This window comes from Sorex fumeus, unplaced genomic scaffold (assembly GCF_029834395.1).
Source record: "Sorex fumeus unplaced genomic scaffold, SorFum_2.1 ptg000047l, whole genome shotgun sequence".
Lineage (NCBI taxonomy): Eukaryota > Metazoa > Chordata > Mammalia > Eulipotyphla > Soricidae > Sorex > Sorex fumeus.
In genome coordinates, this window is record NW_026606104.1 from 16,008,391 (window position 1) to 16,033,301 (window position 24,911).

General features: G+C 37.5%; 1 protein-coding gene across 1 annotated transcript in view; it reads left to right on the forward strand.

The window, feature by feature from the left end:
- The first annotated feature begins 219 nt into the window (after window positions 1-219).
- ZNHIT6 (zinc finger HIT-type containing 6) overlaps window positions 220-24,911 on the forward strand; it is a 42,040-nt gene continuing 17,348 nt past the window's right edge. Inside the window, exons 1-9 of the mRNA XM_056122855.1 lie at window positions 220-228; window positions 1,236-2,182; window positions 3,274-3,339; window positions 3,421-3,527; window positions 3,657-3,742; window positions 6,902-7,005; window positions 20,772-20,840; window positions 22,640-22,720; window positions 24,537-24,614. Coding sequence (XP_055978830.1) covers window positions 220-228; window positions 1,236-2,182; window positions 3,274-3,339; window positions 3,421-3,527; window positions 3,657-3,742; window positions 6,902-7,005; window positions 20,772-20,840; window positions 22,640-22,720; window positions 24,537-24,614 — 1,547 coding nt within the window. The remainder of the gene's footprint in view (window positions 229-1,235; window positions 2,183-3,273; window positions 3,340-3,420; window positions 3,528-3,656; window positions 3,743-6,901; window positions 7,006-20,771; window positions 20,841-22,639; window positions 22,721-24,536; window positions 24,615-24,911) is intronic.

Sequence of the window (24,911 nt, forward strand, 5' to 3'; positions counted from 1 at the left end):
GGAAGGAAGGAAGGAAGGAAGGAAGGAAATTGCTGTTGTTGTATATGTGGTCTGGTTTAGCCACTGTGAAAAACAGTATCGAGATTTTTTTTTTTTTAATGAAGACTAGACCTTCCATAAGATGCCATGCCCCCATTTCTTGGTATCTATTTCAAGGCCTCAAAAATATTAAATTGAAAATATATGTGCACACTTATCTTCATTGCAGTGCTATGCACAATGGCTGGGGTATATAAACAATACAAATGTCCAAAGAGATAAATGGATAAATACATTGTGGCATATATACACAGTGCAATACAACTCGACTTTAAGAAAAGATGAAATGTAGTTTGCTACAACTTGAATGGAATTGAAGGGTTATCGGGATAAGTGAAGTAAGTCAGAGGAAGAATAACAAGTGCTGGGTGATCTCACCATCTGTAGTATACAGAGAAACAAAACAAGGGAATAGGAATGAAGACAGACCCTTTTCTTTATAGAACTGATTTGGGAGATGGGAGCTAGAAAAAGGCTGACTTGAAGTGACACAGTGGCGGAAGGTCTCAGGAACTTTTGTGATTGTGAAGATGCAGTAATTTTGTTCTTTATAACCATGAAAGTTAACACCACTATAACTCTGTCACTCAAACCACAATTAAAAAAAAATCTTCTTAAAAGAAAAAAATTTTAAAGAGAAACCTCAAATCTAAAATGAAACAAAATGAATTTAAAAAAAAGTTTCAGGGACTGGAGTGATAGCACAGCAAGTAGGGCGGTTACCTTGCACGCGGCCGACCAGGGTTCGATTCCCGGTATCCCAGTCCCCCAAGCACCATGAAGGGTAAAGGGATAATTTCTGAGTGCATGAGCCAGGGGTAACCCCCGTGCATCGCTGGGTGTGACCCAAAAAGGAAAAAAAAAGTTTCAGCCACAGCTGATTTCCATCAGAATAACACTAGGACTTGTAAAAACCAGTTTTTTTTTTAAAAAAAATTATCAAAGCACAGTGATTTACAAAGTTTTTAGAATTGAGTTTTAGCTATTCTGTGTTCCAGCACAGATTCCACCACCCGTGGCCACTTCCCTCCAACAGTATTTAAACCAGCTTCTTTAATGCACTGGGAAGAAGCTAAAGCTTCTGGAGGACTTTTTTTTTTTTAAAGAGATTAGGTTTCATCGTTAATAAGGATCAGAATTAATAATTCCCCCTCTAGGATTAAATTTTCACTTCGCCCTGCTTCCTGGGTTCTCAGGCCCCTTCCCCAGACCAGCGGGCCGGCCGGGGGCGGGGCCGGGAGGAAAGATTTCGCGGAGCGGCGCCCCGGAAGTCGGCAGGAGTCACAGTGGGCGTGGTCTCGAACCAACTTTCCCCGCCCACCGGGCCTGACCACCGCGGAGCCGTAAAGAGCACTTGCGTCGTGAAAGCGGCCAGGCGCGGAAGCGTAGCTTTACGACCGCGTGGGAGCCTTGCGACGGGAACCCGGCGTTCGCCAGCTGAGACGTCTGCTCCCGCACGTGGAGCGCTGTCTGTGTTGTGGGAGGTTCATTCATTCATTCATTCTTGTCGGCTGAAAAACTCCTGGGCCCCGGAGTCCCAGAGTGGTGAAGGGATGGATCTAGTCGCTGAAAATGAAGGGACGCCAGGCGGAGCTGTGTCCGCTGGAGCTGAGGGAGCGCCGCCGAGTCCCCGGCCTGTTGGGGAGGGGGTCGGGCACGCTGCCGGGATGGAGCTGGCGGGCGGGATGCAGGCGACAGGTGATGGAGAGGAAGGAGGTGGGCCGGGAGCAGAGGCTATGAGAGGGGGCGTGAAGCGAGAAGTTAGGGACTGGCCGGAAATGGAAGCAGGCCCGCTGGGTGGCCAGGGGGTGACGCCGGAGGGGATGGAGGAGAAGCCGGGCGCTTGGGAGGCGAGGCGGGAGCGGAGCGTGGTGGTCCGAGAGGAGAAGGCGGGCCAGCTAGAGGTCCCGGCAGCAAAAGTGACGGCGGAGGAAGAGGCCGGGGGCTGGCGCGCAGCAGAGCTGGACGAGAGGAAGGAGAAGCTGGAAATGAAGCCCGAGGAGCTGTCGGCGGGTCGGGACGCGGAAGGGCAGCAGCGGCGGGGAACGTGTGTGGAAGCCCAGCTGGCTCTCCCGGAGGAGGAGGCGGTGCGGGATGCGACGGCCAAGGCGGTGGGTGCCAAGAGGAAGCTGGCCATGTCCAGGTAGGGTGTAACCCGCGGCGCGCTCGACTCCTGGGTGGGAGAAACTGCACCACCGGCGGGGCGTGGCGGAATGGCAGTGGGTTCGTTTTGGGGGGGCGGGATGTGGGAATGGCAGATGCTGTTCAGTGACTTGAATTCCGTGAGACTTAGGGGGTTGGAGACGTCCCATGGGCGCGTGGCAGTAAAAATGCTGGGCGCCAGAAAACCTTTGCAACTAGACTTCGATGACAGTGTGCTGTCCCCTCAATAGTTGTCAGGGATGTGAAGAAAAAGAAACCTCTTTTAGGGCCAGAGAGATAGTACAGCAGGTAGAGCACTTGTCTTGCACAGTGAATGGAGCTGAGGTCGTCATCTAACAAATGATAAATAGGTTAATAAAACCTACAGTAACAATTAGGTTAAAATTAGAGGTTCACTAATCTAGCCAATTGATGCTATTGATAGCTAATTGCCTTTACTTTAATTTGCTTGTAGCGTATGATCATGTCACACCTTGTTATGGTCTTGGGGCGTGACTGTCCAGAACACAAGGGGCCAGATAGAAGATAGCTATGATTTCGTTGTCTGTATCCCAAGATCTTAAGGTAGATGAAGAGGGAGAGCGGCTGATAAGTAAAATGTTGATACCCGTTCTAGGTTATGTGTGGTGTTGGAAAACGCGGAGACTTCTAAGTTGTAAATTTGGGTCTTCAGTTTTTCACTTGTGTGTCTTTTAAGATACTTAGACATAGCTCAGAGATTGGATTTGGGATGTATGCAAACTTGCTCTTGTTGGCCCATGACCAGGAATTACCAGGATCAGTGAATAATCATTAGTTTCCTGATTATAGGAGAAAACATTAAAAAGTGAAAGGATTTTTTTTTTACTGTGCTATTTCTCTTGAATTAGATATCATTTGTAATATTTTAAATGTAGTTGTTATTTGGGAATGATTTCTTGAGAATTTTTTTAATGTTTAGCATCTATTTTTAGAATTATTTGCATGTACTTTATTCTATATGACTTCTTGCCTATGAGTTGATTGTGGTGATTGATCAGCATTTCAATGTAAAAATAACATGTGGACTCAATTTCATGTGGACTTTTGTAGGTGTGAAACTTGTGGTACAGAAGAAGCAAAGTACAGATGTCCACGTTGTATGAGATATTCCTGCAGGTATATTGGCAATGTCTTACCTTTTTGCCTCCATGTGTACCATTACACTTCACAGTATAAGTGCATTTCTTTGTCTTTCAGTTTGCCCTGTGTAAAGAAACACAAAGCAGAATTAACATGTAATGGAATTCGGGATAAAACTGCTTATGTTTCAATACAACAATTCACAGAAATGAACCTCCTAAGTGGTAAGCCATGTTTTATATATATATATATATATGTATATATATATGCTGATATTGATACTTATACATATTGATACTTCATAGTCATTGGCTGTTGTCATTTATTAATTGTTTAATGTTCTGACTTTTTAGATTATAGGTTTTTAGAAGATGTGGCAAGAACAGCAGATCATATTTCTAGAGATGCTTTCTTAAAAAGGCCAATAAGCAATAAACATGTAAGTATTCTAATTCCTTTTCGCTATAATTCCTTTTACTAATCAGTAGATTAATATCTTTTTGTTTAACAAAAGTTGCTATAGTGATCTAGAGTACTTGTTTCTCAGTTAGGGGTCATGTGCCCTCTATGGGCCTCTAAGACATTCCGAAGGTGTCACGAGTGGAAATAGTGTAAACAGGAGACCACAACACAGAATTGGGGTCAGCTGGTCATAGGAAGGAACTATGGCTGGAAAGATTCCTCAGTCCAAAGGATACTGCTGTGGTCCAATAGTCTGTAAATAATAAAGGGGCAAGCTCTTTAGTAAAATTTATTTATAAAAATAGCCCATCAGTACAGAGTGGAGAAATGGTACAGTGGATAAGGCACTTTGTGCTGCTGACCCTGATTCACTACCCAGCACCCCTTTTGGTCCCCTGAGCACTTGGAGGAGTGATTCCTTAGTCCAGATCAAAAGTAAGCTCTGAGCACTCCCCGGTGTGGCTCAAAAACAAAAATAGCCAGGAGGCAAGATTTGACCGGGTTTGCTTGGATTACCTTAGATTGTTTAATGAAATTTAACCCTCTATTGTGTGTATTTTTTATTTGGGGAGCACACATGGTAGCACTCGGCGGCTACTCTGTCTGCTCAATAGTCATTCCTGGCAGTGTTTGAGGGGACCATGCATTGTTGGAGAGCAAACCTGGGCTTTCTCTATGCAAGGCACACACCTAACCTATTGAAGTCTCTCCAGCTCATGAATTGTCTGTTTTAAATCTCGCAGTGTTATCAAGTCAGTATGTTATTGTCATTTTCCCATTTCCCTTGCTCTGTATTCCTTCTGTCATTATCTTAGACCTTATATTTGAGAGATTTCATTCTGCCTCAAGTACACATCCATTAGAACAGGTCTTCTTAAACTTTTTCCATTCTAGACTTGTTTTTTGCTATGAAATGCAACACAGGCACAGTGCTGACAGGAAACATCATGGATCCTCTACCCTGTTGACTTTGAAGTTATTTCTTTTTGGTTCAGAATTCTTTCATTTTTGTCAGACTTGTTGCAACCCTCTCCTTCAGTTTTATGAATCTATTCGCTGGTTGGCAACCTTTAGAATAGTGAGTTTTTGTTTGAATTTTTATTCATTCTCAGTCTTCATTTTTGTTCAGTCTAGGACTCAACTCAGGATTGTTCTGTTATCTTGGGGCCAGAAAGATAGTAGAGCAGGTAGGGTGTTTTCCTTACACATAGCTGACCCAGGTTTGATACCTGTCATTCCATATGGTCCACTGAACCTTCCAGGAGTGATCCCTGAGCACAGAGCCAGGAGTAAGTCCGGAACATCACCAGTGGCCAAAAAGAGAAACCAGAAAAAAAAAAGAATTGTTGTTATCTTCCAGCTTCCATTGTTACTGCAAATTCTACTTTATACTTTGCAGTAGTAAACTATAAAATAGCTTGCAATAAAAGCCTTTGAAATTTTTTCTCTACATTCTTTTTGTCTTTCGTTAATATGAAATGCACATTTCTTTTTCCTCATCTTATTTGAAAATTGTTGGGTGTCTTTAGAATATCTTATAGTGTGGGGAAATTTTCATCCATTTTGCAGATCTGGAATCTGATTCTTTCTGTGTTAACCATCTATTTTTTTCCTATTTAGTAGATTTATGTGTGAGAATTTTTTTGAGGATTAGGACAAACACATGCTCTTTTGGAAATAATTTGATTTATTCTACCAGATGCATGATAAAATTTCAAATCTGGACTTATTGTGTACTTGAAGATATTAGTCCCTTAAGTAAGGGCCAGAGAGATAGTATAGCAGGTAAGGTGCTTACGTCGCATGTGGCTATCTCTCTTCACCATATAGTGAATCCATGAGCACCTCCAGGACTAATTCTTGAGCATAGAACCAGGAGTAAGCCCTGAGTAAAGTCAGGTGCACTCCCCACCCCACAAATAAGATTTCTTTAACCAGATAAGCACAGCCAAATCATTTCAAATCTAATTTAGGGGGCTGGTCCATGGTTACAACTTCTTCTGGGACACTCTCACACCACAGTTACATCGGTACAAATTTCTTAGCAAGTTTTGGCTCTAATGGGCATTTGGGGCCACTGGGGGAGTTTACTTTTAGTATGAGAATATACTATTCTGTGACTCAATATTTGAGGACTCCTAACAACTCTGACGAAGCTGTTGAAGGCAAAATTAACAATAGTGACTTCACTGCTTTACTTTCCTTTTGAGTTTTCACGTCTCATTAAATGTTGGTTTATATTTTTCTGTTTCTGTCAACCATCATGTTTTCAAGAGGGTTTAAGAGTATTTTATCACATATATATTTCCCTTACTAGCTGGCATTCTTTTCTCTTGTAGGTTTGGTTCTTATAATCAGTGGCATTACTGAAACTAAAGTTTCATAGCTACAAAGTTACATGCAATTGCTTACGTTTTACTAGCTAGCAAAACGTTTCTTCTTTGGCTTATGACTACAATGACATTTTGTCTTTTAAATTCTAGATTTCCACTCAAAAAGATCAGTTATGGATGATTTATTTTTGTAGCAGTTTATAGCACTGTTTTAAGGACATAGGTTCAGATGTCTTCAAAAGTTGGTATCATAACATACCCACCACCACAGTACTAATCATCTCCAACTGCACCATTATGTGGCCACCTCTGCCCTTTGCTGCTCTTACCACCTTTGTCCCTGAGCCCCCTAGAGTAAATGGTTAAAGCACAGGCTCTACAATTAGGTAGATTAAGATTTTTACCATGGTCTACCTCTCAAAAATAGCTATCTAGTATTGGCATAATATTCGTTATCATTTCTAAAATGGTTTTGTTTTGTTTGGGGGCCATGTCCAGTGATGCTCAGGTTATTCCTCGCCCTAGGAATTAACTACCAGTGGTGCTCTGGGGACTGTATGCTATGCTGGGGATCAAACCCAGGTCAGCCACGTGTGAGGCAAGCACCCTCTAAACTATCGTTCCAGCTCCTCATTCCTAAAATGATTTATTAATAGTACCTATCTCATAGTATTGTAGAGAATAAACAAAATAACACCACAGAGCAAAGTGTGAGACAAAAGCACTTAATGCATCTTACAATTATTGATTATAATGCACTTGAAATTTAAGGCTTTCTAAAAATGTTTGTTTTCGGTTGTTAGATGTACTTTTTGAAAAATCGGGCCCGAAAGCAAGGTATTAACTTAAAACTTCTGCCAAACGGATTCACGAAAAGAAAAGAGAATTCAACATTTTTTGATAAGAAGTAAGTTTCTAACTTCTTAATGTGTCAGACTTTCTGATTTGGTTATGTTAGAATAGGTTTGGTTTGGTTTGGTTTGCTGCAGTGTGTTGTTACCAAAAGCAGTCTGTGAACTATTTTCATGTCAAGAAAATTGCACAAATTGAAAATAAATATTGAGAAACGTATGGTAACTTTCTTTCAATTCTATTCTGAATTGTAGTGTGTCTGTGTGTGTCTGTGTCTGTCTGTCTGTTTCTGTTTTGGGATCTAAGAAATCTTGTTGATTAGGAAGTTTAGGGCACAAAGTATTCAAAACAGAAACCTGTAGTGTTTGAAACAGAGAGCTTGATTTTTTATCATTCTCTACATTGGTGTTCCAAATAAGATTGTATTTGAAAACCAGTGGGGAGAGGGTGGAAAAATCTCTGAAGACATTGACTGTGTAGTGCATCTGTGAGTAGAGATACTAAAACAAATTACTTTGCTATTTCCTGCAAGCGTTGGCCTAAAAGCCCTATTGGTATAAAAAAGAATAAAGTATTATTAAGTAGCCAACTATATTTTTCCAACTTGAAGATTTTGGATTTTAGAATTTAAAAACTGAATGAATTCCTTTTTTGCTGTTAGAACCTGTTAAGACCCCTAGGAAATTAATTCTTTTATTTTCCTTTTTCCTGTGTTCCCATAAATTCCTTTTACTGAACCTAACCAAACTCTTAAGTTCCTTTCCTTTTTTACAACTCCATAGTTGGAAAAGATAAAGTCACCAGAATTAGTATACTAATAAATCTCCCACTTTTACAAGATATATTAGAAGATAGCATTATATCTGAAAATAAATATTTATAAAGGTTGTTTTCTTTTCCCTGAGTGACTTCCAAAATTAAGGTATCAAATTTGAAATAAATTTACTTTGTGTACTTTGAATGGTGCTGGTGGCATTTTTTGAAATTGAAATTATTTGTTTAAAATTTAAGTGATTTGGTTTGTAATTTCTTATATATAAATTGTAGTGTATTTTATGAAGAAAATCATGTTAAATGATTGTGATCAGATTTTAATTCTTAGCACTAAAAAGCAGTTAGTCTCAGGACCAGGGAGATAGTACAGCAATAGGGTATTTCAAATGAACAAGTCCTACACTATTATTTTGGAATACCTCAGGTCTCTGAAATGGCAAATCAGTCTTCTTGCATTATTCCTCTTATTAATTTAGATTAATTTGGCTTTAATTTTTATAGTGTTCTTCCAAGATTAGCAGAATAGCGCACAAAAAGACATTAATTAAGTTTCTTCTTTCATATCTATAAAATGGAGCCTACAGTGGTAGAGTTACGATCTTTACTTTATTAGTCTTACTAAATTAATACTAATTAGCACAATTACTATTTTAATAAAATATCTTCTTAGTAGCGGATTAATGTAGAAAGGAATTGGTATACTGAAGCAATTATGAGAATAATTGCATCCTTAGCATAAAAGTATGGGTGTGGGTGTGTGGTGTTTTTGTTTGTTGGTTTTGGTTGGTTTTTGGACCACACCTGGCGATACTCAGGGATTACTCCTCTGCACTCAGTCACTCCTAGCAGGCTCAGAGTATACCAGGGTATACCAGGATATACCAGGGTATACCAGGTATACCAGGGACAGAATTCGGGTCAGCTGCATGCAAAGCAAGTTCTTTACTATCACTCAGGATCTCATCATAAAAATTAAAAAAATATATATATCTTATTGGTCATGTTAGATTCTTTTAGTTAAGTAAAACATTGCAATCAGATTGTTTTAATTAAATAAAACATTTTAAATATATCTTAAATAAAATACATTTTAAATACCGGGAGTAGTGCAAAGTTTAAGGCACTTACCTTGCACACTTCTGACCCTGATTTGTTCCCTGGCTCCACATATGGTCTCCTGAGCATACTGGGTTTAGCCCAAAAACAAACAAAAACTTTTTTTTTTAACACATTTGCGTATAAAAATGCCATTACTCTCCAAGTTAAACTTTTCTTTATATAACTAAAAAAGGCATCTACGTTTTTCCCTGTAGCTAGCTTTTTTCCCATTTTAAGTATTTATAGACCTCTTATTAATGCAAATCTGCTTCATTTTAAGTAGTATGATGTTATAATAGTTTCTAAACAAATTCTTTTTGTGCTACGTTACTTCTCTGTGGGACCAATTTCTAAAACATAGAATTATTAAAATTAGTACATTTGAAATTCCAACTTCCCTCAAAATTGTGCCATTTTTTTGTCTTCAACAAAAAAATGCATCCACATGCCTGTTTTAGCTTTACCAGTGCTTTTATTGAATATTAGAAAATATCAGGAGGCATTTCTTTAAAGTGTGCCAAAAAAAAATGTTCCACACATTGTGAATATTTTTTATCTTGTATGTTTATTCTTTCATTTTGTTTTCTAGATATTTTTGATGCATTTTAAAAATTTAAGTCTGTATAGAATAAAATCAGTAAAGTACCTAGGTCAGAGAACTGACTGGAGTCAGGCTGCCTACTTAAGTTTCTTTTCAACCTCTTCTAGAGATGTGACTTTAAAGTAATCTGCCTAATGTGTTTGTGCCTTAGTTTCTTCATTATTAAAGTGGGACTAGTGGTAATAAACTACTGTTAATTTTATTTCATTTCCACTTGCAGCATGTGTAAAAACCTATTTAAGTATCTCACTAGCACTAAATTGTCTCTCTTAAAATTGCTGCTAATTTGAAAGGTTGAACTGATATTTATATTTGCTTTTATTTGATAACTACTGAGGCAGGGAATAGTTTACCTATGTGTTTTGGAGGGATAGCTTAATATTCAGTTGTTGAGTTTGACTTAATTCCATTTGATATGGTATGGTTGATATGATATGGTTATTCAATCATTCAATTCCCTTTTGGGGAATTGATTCAGTGAAAAAGACAGTTCAGATCTATGCAATGAATTTATCCATTTATTCAATGTTGAACTTAAGTGGAAAACTGTCTTACTAATAACTGATTTTAAAATTTAGGTCTTCGATGAAGAGCAATACGTTAAGTTCTCATCAGATTGGAAGTAATTATTTGGGTGGGGGGAGTGGAGTTGTACAGTTTGAGCCATACCCAATTGTGCTGAGGATTTGCTTCTGGCTCAGCATGGTTAGCTGGCAGAATCAGAATTACAGAAAATTTTGGTTGCTTAAAAATGGTATATATGTAAAAACATAGAAGGTATATTTTACTTGTAGAGTACTGTCTTTGGGACAGTTGTGTTTTGTAAGTTGTTTATATAAAAGACTAATTGGTGCTTCTAGAAGGTGGAAGAAGGAAATACTAAATTTTTTTCAAATCTTTTTACAGTCGTACTCCCTACATTGTCTTTAGGAGTTTCATTTTCAGTGTTCTTTTCCACTTGGAAAAGCATGTATTTAAATATATCCTCTGCTATTTGGTACATTCTGGATAATCATGGGCATGATCAAATTTACTGGATTGATGACAGAATTAGTAATATCGAGTAGTACTTAGCACTTAGTAAATAATATGTAGTGAAAATTAAAGGCTGGCTTTTCTTTCTCTACAATCTTTGGGAAATGATTCATCCTGAGTAAGTCTGGGGCAGCTTCACATAATCAATACCATATATGTAATTACCAATAAACATGCCATTATAATGAAATGAAAATGACTTTTGTTCCTGAATTATTAAAAAAGTTTTCAGGTTTGAAGATTTTTGAATTGTTGATTTTACTCTCTGGTTATTAAGTGGTTCTTTGCTTGTTTCAGTAGTTTGACATGTATCTAAAACATTTTGAGAAATAAAAAAAATAAAGGCCCTCTCGTTGATCATCGATTTGCTCGAGCGGGCCCAGTAACGTCTCCATTGGAGACTTTGTTGTTACTGTGTTTGGCATATCGAATACGTCACGGGGAGCTTGCCAGGCTCTGCCGTGCGGGCGAGATACTCTCGGCAGCTTGCTGGGCTCTCCGAGAGGGGCGGAGGAATCGAACTTGGGTCGGCCGTGTTGGCTGCATGCAAGGCAAACACCCTACCGCTGTGCTATCGCTCCAGCCCCTCTTTGAATCTTTTTACTGGATTATTGTAAGGTTGATAGATATTGTTTATTATATATATACACATATATATGCATATCTTAAATATAGGCAAGCATGGGAGAAATCTCTGGATTCTGTTCTAAACAATTATTTGCTATTCTCTGGTAACAGTGCAGTGTTTTTTAATTTCAGCCTTGCTTTCACTATTTGTATAAATAATTAGAGATAGGCAAGTACTCAAAATTTTTATTTCTGAAGTATATTGAGTTTCTTTAGTAAGGATCGTGTAAAGAAAATGTTTTCTCCAGTTTTTTAGCTTGGAGACATTTAAAGTCTGTTGAACCATTGTATGACATATTTAGCTGGAGAGGGACTTTCTGGAGTATGAACCGAATAATCTTGAATGTTTGCAGTTTTCTGAATAATATTTTTCATCTTAGTAACTTCCAAACTTGTGAAACTGCATTGATTATAGTTTTCATGGTATATGTTGACTTGATTTATTTTGGTAGCTGGAAGTTTGTACTTTGGGGAAGAGTTTTTTTTAGGAGGGGCACACCCAACTCATGTCTCTGTGCTCAGGGACCATGTGCTCAGTGGACCATATGCAGTTCCAGGGATCAAACCAGCGTCAACTACATGCAAGGCAAGGGCAAGTGCCTAAATCCCTATACTATCTCTCTGGCCACAATTTGTACTTCTTGATGAAAAAATATCTTTATTTCATCTTTTAAATGAATAATAATATATATTAATAATATTAATAGTAATACATAGATATACACCCCTCCTAGAAGTGCAGCAAGGTGAAGAAAGAAAATTTTGTAGTAACCCAGAAATTTCTATTGCTTCGCATAAAAATACGTACCTCCACTTTCCTCAAGGTTATCTCTCTCCCTGACTTTGAACCTTTCTGATTATTTTCACCAGAATGTGAGTTTAACCTTTTTTAAAATTTCAGTGTATAAATCAGATAGCTCATTCTTGCTTTTCATTATTAGCTGAATATGGAGTTGACATTCATTTTAGTATTTCAGTTCTTTTATTCCACAGTGTTCTTACTTGTAAACACTTGTTTCATAATTTTTTGTGTTCGAAATTCTCTGCTTTCACTATGTCTGGGTGTGGTTTCATTAATATTTTGTGGAGTTTATTTTGCTCTCTAAATTTGACAGTTCTAAAAAAATTCTAATGCATATAGTCTCTCATTTCTTAATCTTTGCTATGTATAGGTTAATTATTACTATTTCAAATTCTTTATTTTGTGTGATGGACCTAGAGCTGTGTGTGTAAAGCTGCTTTTCTACCACAGTACTACATCCCTGACCTGTCTAGGGGGGGTTTTGTGTGACGGTTGCTTTTTATTTCTGTAGCACAAAAATGTTTTTGTTTCCCAAATATAACTGGATTTATATGAATTCTTTATTCACATAAAAGTATTTATATGAATATCTTTCTGTCTTATGTCTTTAACTCCCTTTTGCTCAATAGTTTAGGATATTTGTTGTCTGTGTACATAATTGTATCTGAAGTTCTTAGAAGTCTGTGAGCAGCAGTTTCTGCTTACTCTTGCTTAAGGTAGCTTATTTTCTTATTTTTTCTTTTGTTTTCCAAAAATGTTGTGAACTCAGTTTCATCCAGATTTTACATATTGGTATGTACTTGCTTACTCTAGATACCTCAGGCACAAGTCTTTTTAATTGCTTACTTTTAGTTTTCCCAGACTTTTACTAGTAGTAACAACATAAACCCCAAAACCAGAGAAGAGGCCATAGTTTTGCATTCTCAAGTAAAACTCTATCCCCACCGTGTCCTTTACTCTTCCTAGAGCCCAAACTGACATCAGTAAGTTTCCTAGATGTCTCCCTTTGCCATTGGGGAGACTTTTCCTGGTCCACTGTTTTATTTAGCTTTATTTAGTGATCTGTTTGATGCCTCCTTTTTATGTGGGGCCAAAGTGTCTCATATAAGAGTGCCTGTTAGCCACATAATAGTGCATGTTAAAACATAAGCTTCTTGGGGCTGGAGCGATAGGTAGCACAGAGACTAGGACATTTGCCTTGCATGGGGTCGACTCGGGTTCAATTCCCAGCATCCCATATGGTCTCCCGAGCACCACCAGGAGTAATTCCTAAGTGCAAAGCCAGGAGTAACCCCTGAGCATTGCTGGGTATCACCCAGAAAGCCAAAAAACAAAACCATAAGCTTCTTGGTTACCAAGAGGCCTCCACAGTCGGTGTTATTGCTTCACTTTCTACTGATTTTTAGTTTCTGCTTCCTCTTGGCCCCTGAAGATATTTCTAACTTGCTGATGAACTTTGTATATTTGTTTTGTTTCTACTATTGAGAATTTTTCATATTGCCTTCTTGATCGTGTTACTCTAATAGTTTAAAATAAGGCTTGGTTCCAGTAAAAGTTAAGGACAACAAGATTTTTTTTTTTAAAGGTGAATTATGAAAACATGGTATTTTCTTGTCCACAGCATTTCTTCATTTTGGAATTTGTTTAATATACCCAATTACATGGAAAATGAAATATGTACAAAGTTATTCAAGAAAACATTGTAATAGCAAAATGTAGACTGCTTAAAAATATTAGAGTGTGACTGGAGAAATAGTACAGTGGGTAAGGCACTTGAACACAGATAACCCAGGTTTGATCCTTATTACCCTGAGTACAGCCAGAAGTAAGCCCTGAGTACTGCCAGGTGTGAACCTTTTCTGCCCAAAAAAAAAAAAAAGAAAGAAAGAAAGAAATTAATGGTGTCCCTTTACAGTGGAAAAAGATAAATGTACTACTGTAGAGCGTTGTTGCCAGGAATGATAGATGAATAAATGTAGGTGCAGATCTATGTTTATTGTATACCACCATTATATAAACTTTAAAAGTTATATAGAGATAAGCCTGTATGCAACTATGTGTTACAAACTGCTAACAGTGATTCCTCAAGGGAGAGAAATTGGGTGAAGGGGGACAGGAATTAGAAGTAGGTTGTCCATTCCTTTTAATATCACGTGCATATACTGCTTCTTTTAAGAAAAGTGAGTTTTAAGTAACGTGAAAGGACACGGGTAGAACCATTAAACATATTTTGGGTTGCAAATATAATCTTAGAAACATTCTGAAGCTATCATATAAAACATTTTTTTTTGTTTGTTTTTGTTGCGAGGCTATACCTGGTTGTGCTCAGGATTAACTCCTGACTCTGCACTCAGGGATCACTTCCGATGGTCTCAGGGGATCATATGGGATGCTGGGGATCAAGCCCAGATTGGCCGCAGTCAAGGAAGGCACCCTGCTCTCTGTATTATTGTTCCAGCCCTATCATATAAAACATCTTTATGAAAATTTTTTTATAGGTAGTCCATATTTTTGTATGTTGCTACCACCTATTTAAAGTTGTGTTTTAGTAATTTGCTACACAGATCATGAACCTGGAGACCAGATAGCTTGTGCTTGGATGGGAAGTCTTACTTGGTTACATAAGCAACTCTCTATTTCTGGCCATTTGGGTTTGAGGGTTTGGCAGTGAGATAGGGAATGCACTTTTACTTTTCAGTTGGAAAAAAAGAGTTACTCAGAGCAACCCCCTTCACAGTAATATCTGTAGCTTAACTCCAGGCTTGGATTTTTTTCTTGTAGACGAATCGCCCATTCCCCAGAAATGTTCCTCTGTCCCTAATTTGCCTCCATGCAGTCCCACCCGAGATGTAAGCAGCCCAGTTCATTTTGCCATTCGTTTACTATTCTTGGCTTAGAACTTTGACTTCTTAACTTCTTTAACTCTCTATGGTCTCTTTTCTTTGAAACCTAATATTAATAAAGTAGTAATGTGTTAGCTATTATTAAACAACAGTGAATTAATGTTTAAGAACTCTAGTACTATTTTAGAAGCTAGCCACTAGATGTCCCTCTTGTAAAGAAATAAACTTTTTTTTTTTTTTTTTTAGTTCCAGGCACTGTTTTTGTATGGCTTTCTAACTGAATCACAGTGACATGACCATTCACCTCTGTCTTAATATTGATAGCACTTTTTTTAATAGACAATCTTGTTACACTTTTTAAAACAGGGTTGGAAGACAGTGTTGGCATGGGGCTTTTAAGTTGTTACAAGTTTGTACTCTGTTATAAACTGACTTTAGCAAAGGAAAATGAAATGATGGGCTTAGCGGTTGTGGTCATAAGGGGAACAAGTAGATTTGCAGTGATCTTTGAGGGATTACATAATAATAGATGCTCAGTAGAAGTTTGTTGACTGAAAATGTTTTGTTTTGCCATTACAGCTTTGACATAGTTTGAAGATTTTCAAAATAATGACAGGACTTAGAAAAACAATACAAAGAAACCTATTAATTGCCCATCCAGGCATTTTTTTCTACTGCAGCCATGTAGACAGTGGTAAGGGAGTTCCTTTGACACCTCATCACAGAGAGAGTACTTTTCCACAGCAATAGTTTGTAGAATGAAAGCCATTTACTCTTGATAATACTGGGATCCCAAAATTGGTTCAGTTAGGGAGGTCTTCACTCATTACTTCTGTTTCTTCATGACATGTCTCTCAACAGTACTCTTTTTATTTCCTTGACCATAGCATTTATCAGCTCTTTTCTTCCGTGCGGGCTGGAATGATAGCACAGCAGGTCGGGCGTTTGCCTTGCACGTGGCCAACCCAGGTTCGATTCCTCCTTCCCTCTCAGAGAGCCCAGCAAGCTACCAAGAGTTATCCCACTCGCACGGCTGAGCCTGGCATACTCCCCGTGGCATATTTGATACGCCAAAAACAGTAACAACAGGTCTCAATAGAAACGTTACTGGTGCCCACTCGAGGAAATCAATGAGCAATGGGAGGGCAGAGCTACAGTTCTTCTGTGCGGGCACTTTTTGGCTAAACATGGATTATTGGAGCACCTCTGAGCTCACTTTTTATAGTGTTACCTCTGCCACTTTTGTGTGCTGCTGCCAGAATAGTCTTTTTTAAAAATATGTTCTACCATGATGTCAGCCTTCATTAACTCCTTCAGTGCTTTGTGCCACAGGAGTCATTAGTTCAAACATAACCATCAGTGGCCATAGGCAGAATTGCCAGTAGATGAAGTTTTATGTCTGGTTTTAGGATGCAAATATCAGGGCCTAAACAGCAGAATTGTCAGTTCGTTGCCTGGGTAAGCTTGTCTTTATTTTTTTAAGTGCCAAATAAAACTGCATATGTGGTGGGCAGAAGCAGAGTGTATGGGAAATTTTTGTGCCTTCTTGGTTTTGTTATGAACTTAAAACTGCTCTAAAAGTGGTTTTTACTTGGAAAACAAAACCTGAGTCAGTTGGTTAACTGACATTTACCCCATTTGAAAACTACTGACTTAGGGATTGGGACTGTGGCTCGGCAGTAGTGTACATGCTTTGAATGTGTAAGTCCCTTGATTGATCCTTCACAGTATTAAAAACAAGAAGAAGAGCAAGGAGAAGGAGTAAAAAAGGAGGGAGGGAGAAAGGAAGGATAATTGCCATGCCAGCAAGTCATGATCCTTGTTCTCAGGTAGTTCGGTCAGTGGCAAAACAAGTCAGCAAACTTCCACATAATGTGGCTAATGCTCTCATGGAGTTACAGCTCAGTCTTGGGGAAAGTGTTTACTTATCGGGATAGAGGGATATGAAAAGATCTCACAGGGCACAGAGGAGATAGAATTTGAGAACAGATATTTGAAGATAAACAGGAGATTTTAAGTGGATTTTTAATACAAACAGGGTAGGATGAACTGGTGGCGAAAGTTATCAGAGAGAAAAGGACAGTAGCAATATAAGCACTTTTGTGCGTCTAAAACTACTGTGAAAATTTTGAAGTGATAGGAATGAGACAGAAGGAAACCTTACTTGGGGTCGGCCTTGTATGTCTTTAAGGCTCAGACCTTAATAAGTCGAGGTCCGTAATGAGTTGGAGGTCTTCATAAGTCTATCCCACCAGTGTATCCAACTAACTGTATAGGAGGCTGAGCACTCCTAGAATGCCCTTTCCCTCCAAAGTTCTAGCCATCTGTGAAAGTAACACATGGTTGCTCATCTTCTTCATTTCTCCTTTGCCTTAACTTATAGTACATATTTTCTTCACAGTTAATATAAAACAGATGATGGCATTTAGTACTGGTTTTCATCTTTCGGTATGCATATATCTGTTTTCCTTTCTACATTCTAGTGTTTCTTAGTAGGAACTCTGTTTTTTTTTTCTTTTTTTTTGCAGAGAACAATTTTTTGTTGTGTGGGACTTTTCTCTGCATTGCCAAAAGGTTAGCATTTCTGGCGCCTGCCCACTAAATGCCCAAAGTACTCCCCAGTTTAGGACCATCAGAATTGTCCAAACATTTCCATATGACTACCAATCAAGTTGGAACCATTCTCTCGAAGACTGCTTTATTAAGTGATCAAATATTTATCAATAATTTGAAACAAAGAGTACTTTTAAATTTAGATCTTCAACTATGACATCAGTTTCTTAATTGTGTACCCAACTCAAAACCACATATCCAGCCTGTTTTCTATTAAAATGTAATAGTCATACTAATTTTAAAAAGTTAAACATATAACTGGAACTTTTTAAAGTATTTTAATAATGATGTGACCCATAAAATTGTTTTTCTCTCAGTTCTAAAAATTTTAATTCATGCTAAGTGACTACAGATCCTTATTCACTTTCTAAAAAAATTCTCATGTTAATTATTCTAGTAAAATTGATGGATGAATCATTTTAATGAGCACTAGTTGTTAACTTATTTTTTAAATTTATTTAAAATTTTAAAAATATTTTTTAAAGTCTTGAAACTTCAGAGTGGTTTGTGATATAAAAAGATTGTATTGAGTGAATATCCCTAAGTGGGAAAGATTTCAGATATAATAAATCATTGGGACCCATTTTATACCTTCTGTATTGTACCTTCTCTGTTACCAGCTCAATCTTTGCAAGCATAGGATGCTTGCTCCGTGTAGTAAATACCAAAAGGAGGAGCTGGAGGTGATAGTACCATGTGTAGGGCACTTGTCTTGCATGCAGCTGACCCAGATTCAATTCACCCTTATACCATATGGTCCTGTGAGCTCCACCAGAAGTAGTCCCTAAGCACAGAGCCAGGAGTAAGCCCTGCGCACAGCTGGGTGTGCCCCCCCAACCCCCAAACAAAAATAACGAAAGGAGTGCTTTTCTTTTAGCATTACTGACCAGAAACCGTGAAATCTACTATGATTGAACCATCTGGGTCCTCTGCTTAAACTTTTGATATATAGTGTCCAGGAAAATAGAGGATATTGATCTTACCCCTTTACTTCCTTTTGTTTGTGCTGCAGGACATCAGTTTCATACCTACTGTACACATACACATCTGGCTGTAGGTGTTGTATGCGCATGCTTACTTATTGCTCTGAGGATCAGTTTTCCTTGGAATTATAACCTAAAGCTCCAGGGGTGGAAGCCAGCTGTTTGTCTGTTTGTTTGTTTGTTTATCATGTTTGGACCATACGTGGATTGTTCAGGAGTGAGTCATGGTTCAGCATTTGAGTTGTGCCTGTCAGAGCTCAGGGGATCATGTGATGCTGGGGATTGTACCTGTACTCCTGCGTGCAAAACATGTACTTCAGCTTATTGAACTCTTCTCTCCAGCCTTGAAAAAATAAAAATTCTTGAAAACTTTAATTTGATGAATATGAAACTTTCCTAGCCACCCCTTAATATGTGTCTTCATCTGCATTCTTACTTTCTTAAAACTGGGATAGAATGATTCTTAACAGTTTCTAGAAAGAGTTGTACATGGATTTTCAATATTGACCCAATAAAGGAAAGTATGAAAGAGTTTGTTTTGTCACTTTACGCATATACCAGCAGTGTTAAACATTTTATTATTGCCTCTCAGAGAGCCTTTTTAGATATTTTCCCTTGTATTCCACTACTGCATATTTTATAAAAACCTTCTGTATTGTACCTTCTGTGTATATTATATATTATACATACATAATCTATATATTTTTTATGTAAGGCCACATTGTATCTAAGATTTTTAATCTGACAGCCAATTTTCATACTTTGGGATGTATCTTTCTGTAATACTACTCCCCAGTATATTTCATTTAAGTATATTTCATTTCATTTTAGCTCATAACCAATTTTTGCCCTTTGAATGATATTACCCATGCCCACCCAACCCCAGCTGAAGTTGGTATGTGTGCTATTGTGTAATGAGAACAAGCCTTGCATGAATTATTACTTGAGTGTCATAAAACTTATGGAAGAGATCAGTGTTTCTGATATTTTGTCAGATTGTTCTGAAGGAACATTAAGATTAATTTTTGCTACCATTACTTCATTATCAGATGCTGAATATAGTGCCTTGTGGTACATATTTAACCTTTACATTCATAAAGATACTTATAACTTTAGCGATATTAAATTTAACATGATTGTTTCTTGTATGATAAATAGTACTTTCAACATAAGCATAATAATGCATATTTTTCCTGGCCTGAAATAGTTTTGTTAATAAAGTTTCCATATGCATATCTGTGATAAATCACTTAATAGAAGGGTTTTTTACTTGATTTTTATGTTCATTGACTTCTGACAAAATTGATTTAAGTCATCATATATCTGGTGGAATAGCTCGACTGGATTTTACTTAAAATATTATTTTAGATTTTGAACCATGTTTCTAAGGGGTAAATTCTCTTCCCCCACTCCAGCTCCTATATCTGTAATGGAATTAATGTAATTATTATTTAATGTAAATTTTATTTTTAAAAAATTTAAATTTTAAATAGAATTGTATTTAGTCTCACCAAATTTACCTATTAAATGGAAAACTGGGTCTTTTTTTCTTTAATTATTACTGTTGATTTTTTATCAGACCAAAAATTTAAACCTGAAAGCAAATGGACTCTAGCTCAGAGTGCATTCTGCTCTTAGCAACCAACTTGTTGTCTACTGTTTTTGCTACTGAATGCATGCACTCATGGCTCAGAAGTGCATCTCCAGCCAGCTGCTCTCCCAGGACAATACTTCATTCACCTAGTTTCCAGACTTGTCCAGCAAAGACATCAGCTCATTGTTTTGAGTCCTGCAGAAATTTATTTGTAAACTTCAAATAGTAGCATGCAGGTCTTAAAAACCCCTGAACTCTGAGAAATTGCCATCCAATTCAGGAATCAGAGTCCTTATATTTCAGAAGTGCTTCAGTTAAATGTTTTCTCTCAAAAACTTTTGTGTGGGGGGGGCTGGAGTGATAGCACAGCGGGTAGGGCATTTGCCTTGCACAGGGCCGACCCGGGTTCTATTCCCAGCATCCCATTTGTTCCCCTGAGCACCACCAGGGGTAATTCCTGAGTGCAGAGCCAGGAATTACCCCTGAGCATCTCCAGTATGACCCAAAAATTTAAAAAAATAAATAAAAACATTTGTGTATTATTTATTTTTTTAAACAGTTTCTATGATTCTAGAAAATAGTACTTAGCAGAAAAACAAAAATTAAGTTCTTAGAATATTTTTGGAATTATAGAATAAAAGCTTTAGAAGTATAGGGCCGCAGAGAAAGTACAGATGGTAGGGCATTTGCCTTGCATGTCCTGCCATGACCCAGGTTCAGTCTCTGCTACCACATATAAAGCCCTGAATATCACTGGGTATGCCCCCTCCCCAAAAAAAATATTTTTAAGATGTTTGATTTATTTTTTAGTCAAGATTTATTTATCTTTTTCTTCACATGATTTTTTTCAGAAAACAACAATTTTGTTGGCATTTGAAACTTCAGTTTCCGCAAAGTCAAGCTGTATACATAGAAAAAAGGTATGTGTTATCACCACTGGTTTCAGAAACTGATGTCTTCCATTTGTATTTAAAATTAATGGTTAGCTCAGAATGATACTAATAAATGTCAGTGGTAAAATTGATTACTTATAGCACAGAGGTAGGGCGTTTGCCTTGTGCACAGCCAGCCCAGCCAAGCCGAGTTCGATTCCTCTGCCCTCTCAGAGAGCCCCGCAAGCCTGCACAGCAAAGCCTGGCAAGCTACCCATGATGTATTCAATATGCCAAACACAGTAACAAGTCTCAAAATGGAGACTTTACTGGGCCCACTCCAAATCTGTGAACAACAGGAGGACAGTGCTACAGTGATACAGTTGCAGAATATTCATTCAGTAAAATAAGTGAACTGTATTGCTCCTTACATAAATATTGGGCTGGAGCGATAGCAGTGGGTAAGGCATTTGCCTTGCACGCGGCCAACATGGCCAACCCAGGTTCGATTCCTCCATCCCACTTGGAGAGCCCTGATGTATTGGTATGCCAAAAACAGTAACAATAAGTCCATAATTTGTTGTCAGACTTGTTACTGGTGCCCGCTCAAGCAAATCGATGGACAACGGGAGAACAGTGCTTTCTCTCTCTCTCTTTCTCTCTCTCTCTCTCTCTCTATATATATATATATATATACATATATATGTGTATATATATATATATATATATATATAAAATTTTGCTTTTTGGGTGACACCCAGCGATGCTCAGGAGTTTACTCCTGACTCTTCATTCAGGGGTTACGCTTGGCTGTGCACTCAGGAATTACCCCTGGCAGTGCTCGGGGGACCATTTGGGATGCCAGGGACCAAACCCAGGTCAACCATGTACAAGGCAAACTCCCTACCCACTGTACTATTCCTCTTATCCAGCCTCTTGTCTTCTTATGCTGTCATCTGAAAGTGCTCCTCATGGTCTGAATGACCGGCTTTACAGATGACTCAGCTTCCTGGGGGTACAGAGCTGGAGGACAAGGGCAGAGAATGGGTCTTCTGTGTGTTTTATATATTCATAAATATTTCTCTTTGGAAATGTATTGATTTTATTATAGAATTTCCTTTATATGAAGGCATGTAATAGAATTAAGGGGGGGAAGACTTTAGACATTTTACATCTACAATTATGTGACACAATTGTATATGTGAGCACACACCTTGATGTGCTTGAAGGAAACAGGAATTTCGTGGTGTCGGAAATTTTCTACAGCTTTAGAGTTTGAAAAAAACTGTACTTAAAGGAACATTGGAATACTTGACTGTACTTAAAAGAACTTTGGCATACTTAATGATTTGTTTCCCATGGAAATAATATCGCTTTTTAAAAACCTGGTCTTATGATTTAGAGGGAATAAGTTTGAATGGCCACTAAAATTGGCATCATCTGAAACCTTTTTTACAAACTTTCATTTCAGCAACTTTCAAGTATATTTCATCTTGACTTCTTTCATCTTCAAGCACAGGTGTGCATTAACAGAGGCATCAAGATTTTTAATTGATTTATAGAAAGCTTTTCGAAATACTGTTTTTTATGACTTTACCGTGTCCAAGAAGTCTTCGAGCTTTTTCCCCCCAAGTTATTTGCGCTTAAAAGGATGTCATACTTTGCCAAGAATGAAATTATTGAAACTGTTTTGCCAAAAGTCTTGTGTTCAGTTATTAAGGATAAATTAAAGGTTCACAGGATCCATTTTAAAAAAAAAGTTCACAGGATTTAGTAATTCTAAGTATCACCTTAAACTAGAATAGTGCAAATAATAATGTTTTGGTTTTTTGCTCTTTGTTGGGAAGAGTACCAGATGATAAAACTATTAAGGAAATCTTAAGACCATACATTGATCCTGAAAAATCTGATCCTGTAATTCGTCAAAGGTATTTTTTAAGATTTTATAATTCTCTAAAAGTATTTGAAGTATTGAGATGTGTGTATGTGCATATTTATTATGTAAAGTCATGCCTTTAGGTTATAATGTGTCAGTATACTTTACTTTCTCTTTCATTTCCTTGATATTTATCCAAGATCTTATCAAAGATTATGCTTTTGGGTAATAACTCCCGTTTACTTTGTTTCAGATACTATTTGAAACATGTAATAATAAAATTATTAATTTAATCTACATACTTTCTTAGTAAGTTACTATTTTTTTAAGTGAAATTTAAAGTGATTAAGGGACTTCCTATAGCACTACACAAGGAAACTGGGATTCACATTTAGGCCATATGGAGTCAGTATCTACTCTCTGAACCTTTAAATAACCTTCATGTGGAACCAGAAACTAAAGTAACTGTTAAAGACAGGAAATCCTATTTCAGCCAAGTCTTCATAAAATTAAGATACACACTACCTCCTGTCCAGAAATACAACATGAACAAAAACTGGTTAACATTACATAATGGTGGGCTGAAGAGATAGCACAGCGGGTAGAGCGTTTGCCTTGCACGCAGCCGACCCAGCATCCCATATGGTCCCCTGAGCACCGCCAGGAGTGATTTCTGAGTGCAGAGCCAGGAGTAACACCTGTACATGTCCAGGTATGACCCAAAAAGCAAAAAAAAATTACATAGTGGAAAGATTCTGTGTGAATTAGAACAGCAAACTGTCCTTAATTGACTATATTAGAAACAAGTTATTTAATTTTCAGACCTTAATTATTTTCTGTCAATTAAATGAAAATGATAATATCCATTAGGTACTGTTACAAAACTTTAAACAATCACATATAAAAAGTTTCTGGCAATACATAATAGGCAACTATCAAAATAAAAAACTATTGGTAGATACGAATTAGTGTTCTTGGTTAGGAACCCAGATAACTTTCTTCTTACTAAATGGTACATGCCAGGTATATGAATGTTTGATTTGGTTTTAGAGTAACCTGGCATTTAAAATTTTTTAGGTTAGGGAGGACCAGAGAAATAGTACAGTGAGTAGACCACTGGTCTGGCACATATTCAACTCGGGTTAGATCTCTAACACTCTATATGGTCCCTGAGCCCTGACAGAAGTGTCCCCAATATAAATAAAAAATTTTTAAAAATCTTAGATTGGATAGATTCTTTTTTTTTTTTTCCTTTTTGGGTCACACCCGGCAATGCACAGAGGTTACTCCTGGCTCTGCGCTCAGAAATTACCCCTAGCAGTGCTCAGGGGACCATATGGGATGCTGGGAATCGAACCCGGGTCAGCCGCGTGCAAGGCAAACACCCTACCCACTGTGCTATTGCTCCAGCCCCAGATTGGGTAGATTCTTAAATGTCAGATATGATTTTTATTAAATTTTATCTTACGCTTTTGGGTAACAATAATTCCAAAACCTGAACCAGAACCCCGTCACATAACAAAGAGATTTTGGGGTCAAATATAAAATTTGTTTCTTTCCTTATTATTGATAATTCATCTATTATTGCTACATTTGTCAGAAAGACCAAATACATGTCACTAAATAGATTGCATTTTAAATAAATAGCAAGACTAATTTACTGATACGGGTGATTTTTAAAGAATAACAGTGCAGTGCAGTTGAGTAGAGGAAAAATAATTTTTAAAATTCTGATCCTTGATTTAAAAAAATACTTTAATCCTCTTTAATGCTTAATTGAATTTTAAGTATTAACTGCTCATAAATGCTTAATCATCCATAGGTAATACCTTAAAATATAATAAAAGTCAATACTATTTTCATTTCAGGTTGAAAGCCTATATTCGCTCTCAGACAGCGGTTCAAATTTTAATGAAGGTTGAATATATGCAGCAAAATTTAGTAAGGTAAAATTGCTTTGTATTTCTTTAAATAGTTTATAATTCTTTAATTTAAAAACTTGATTATTTTGTGTAGCTAGTTTTATCTGGCTCTTTAGAAATCATTGGTTAAAATTTTCTTTTTGTTTGTTTTATTTTGTTGCTTTTTGGGTCACACCCAGCTATGCTCAGGGGTTACTCCTGGCTCTGCACTCAGGAATTACTCCTGGCAGTGCTTGGGGGACCATATGGGATGCCAGGGATCGAACCCAGGTCGACCATGTGCAAGGCCTTACTACTTTGGCTCTAAAAAATTCTAAGCTG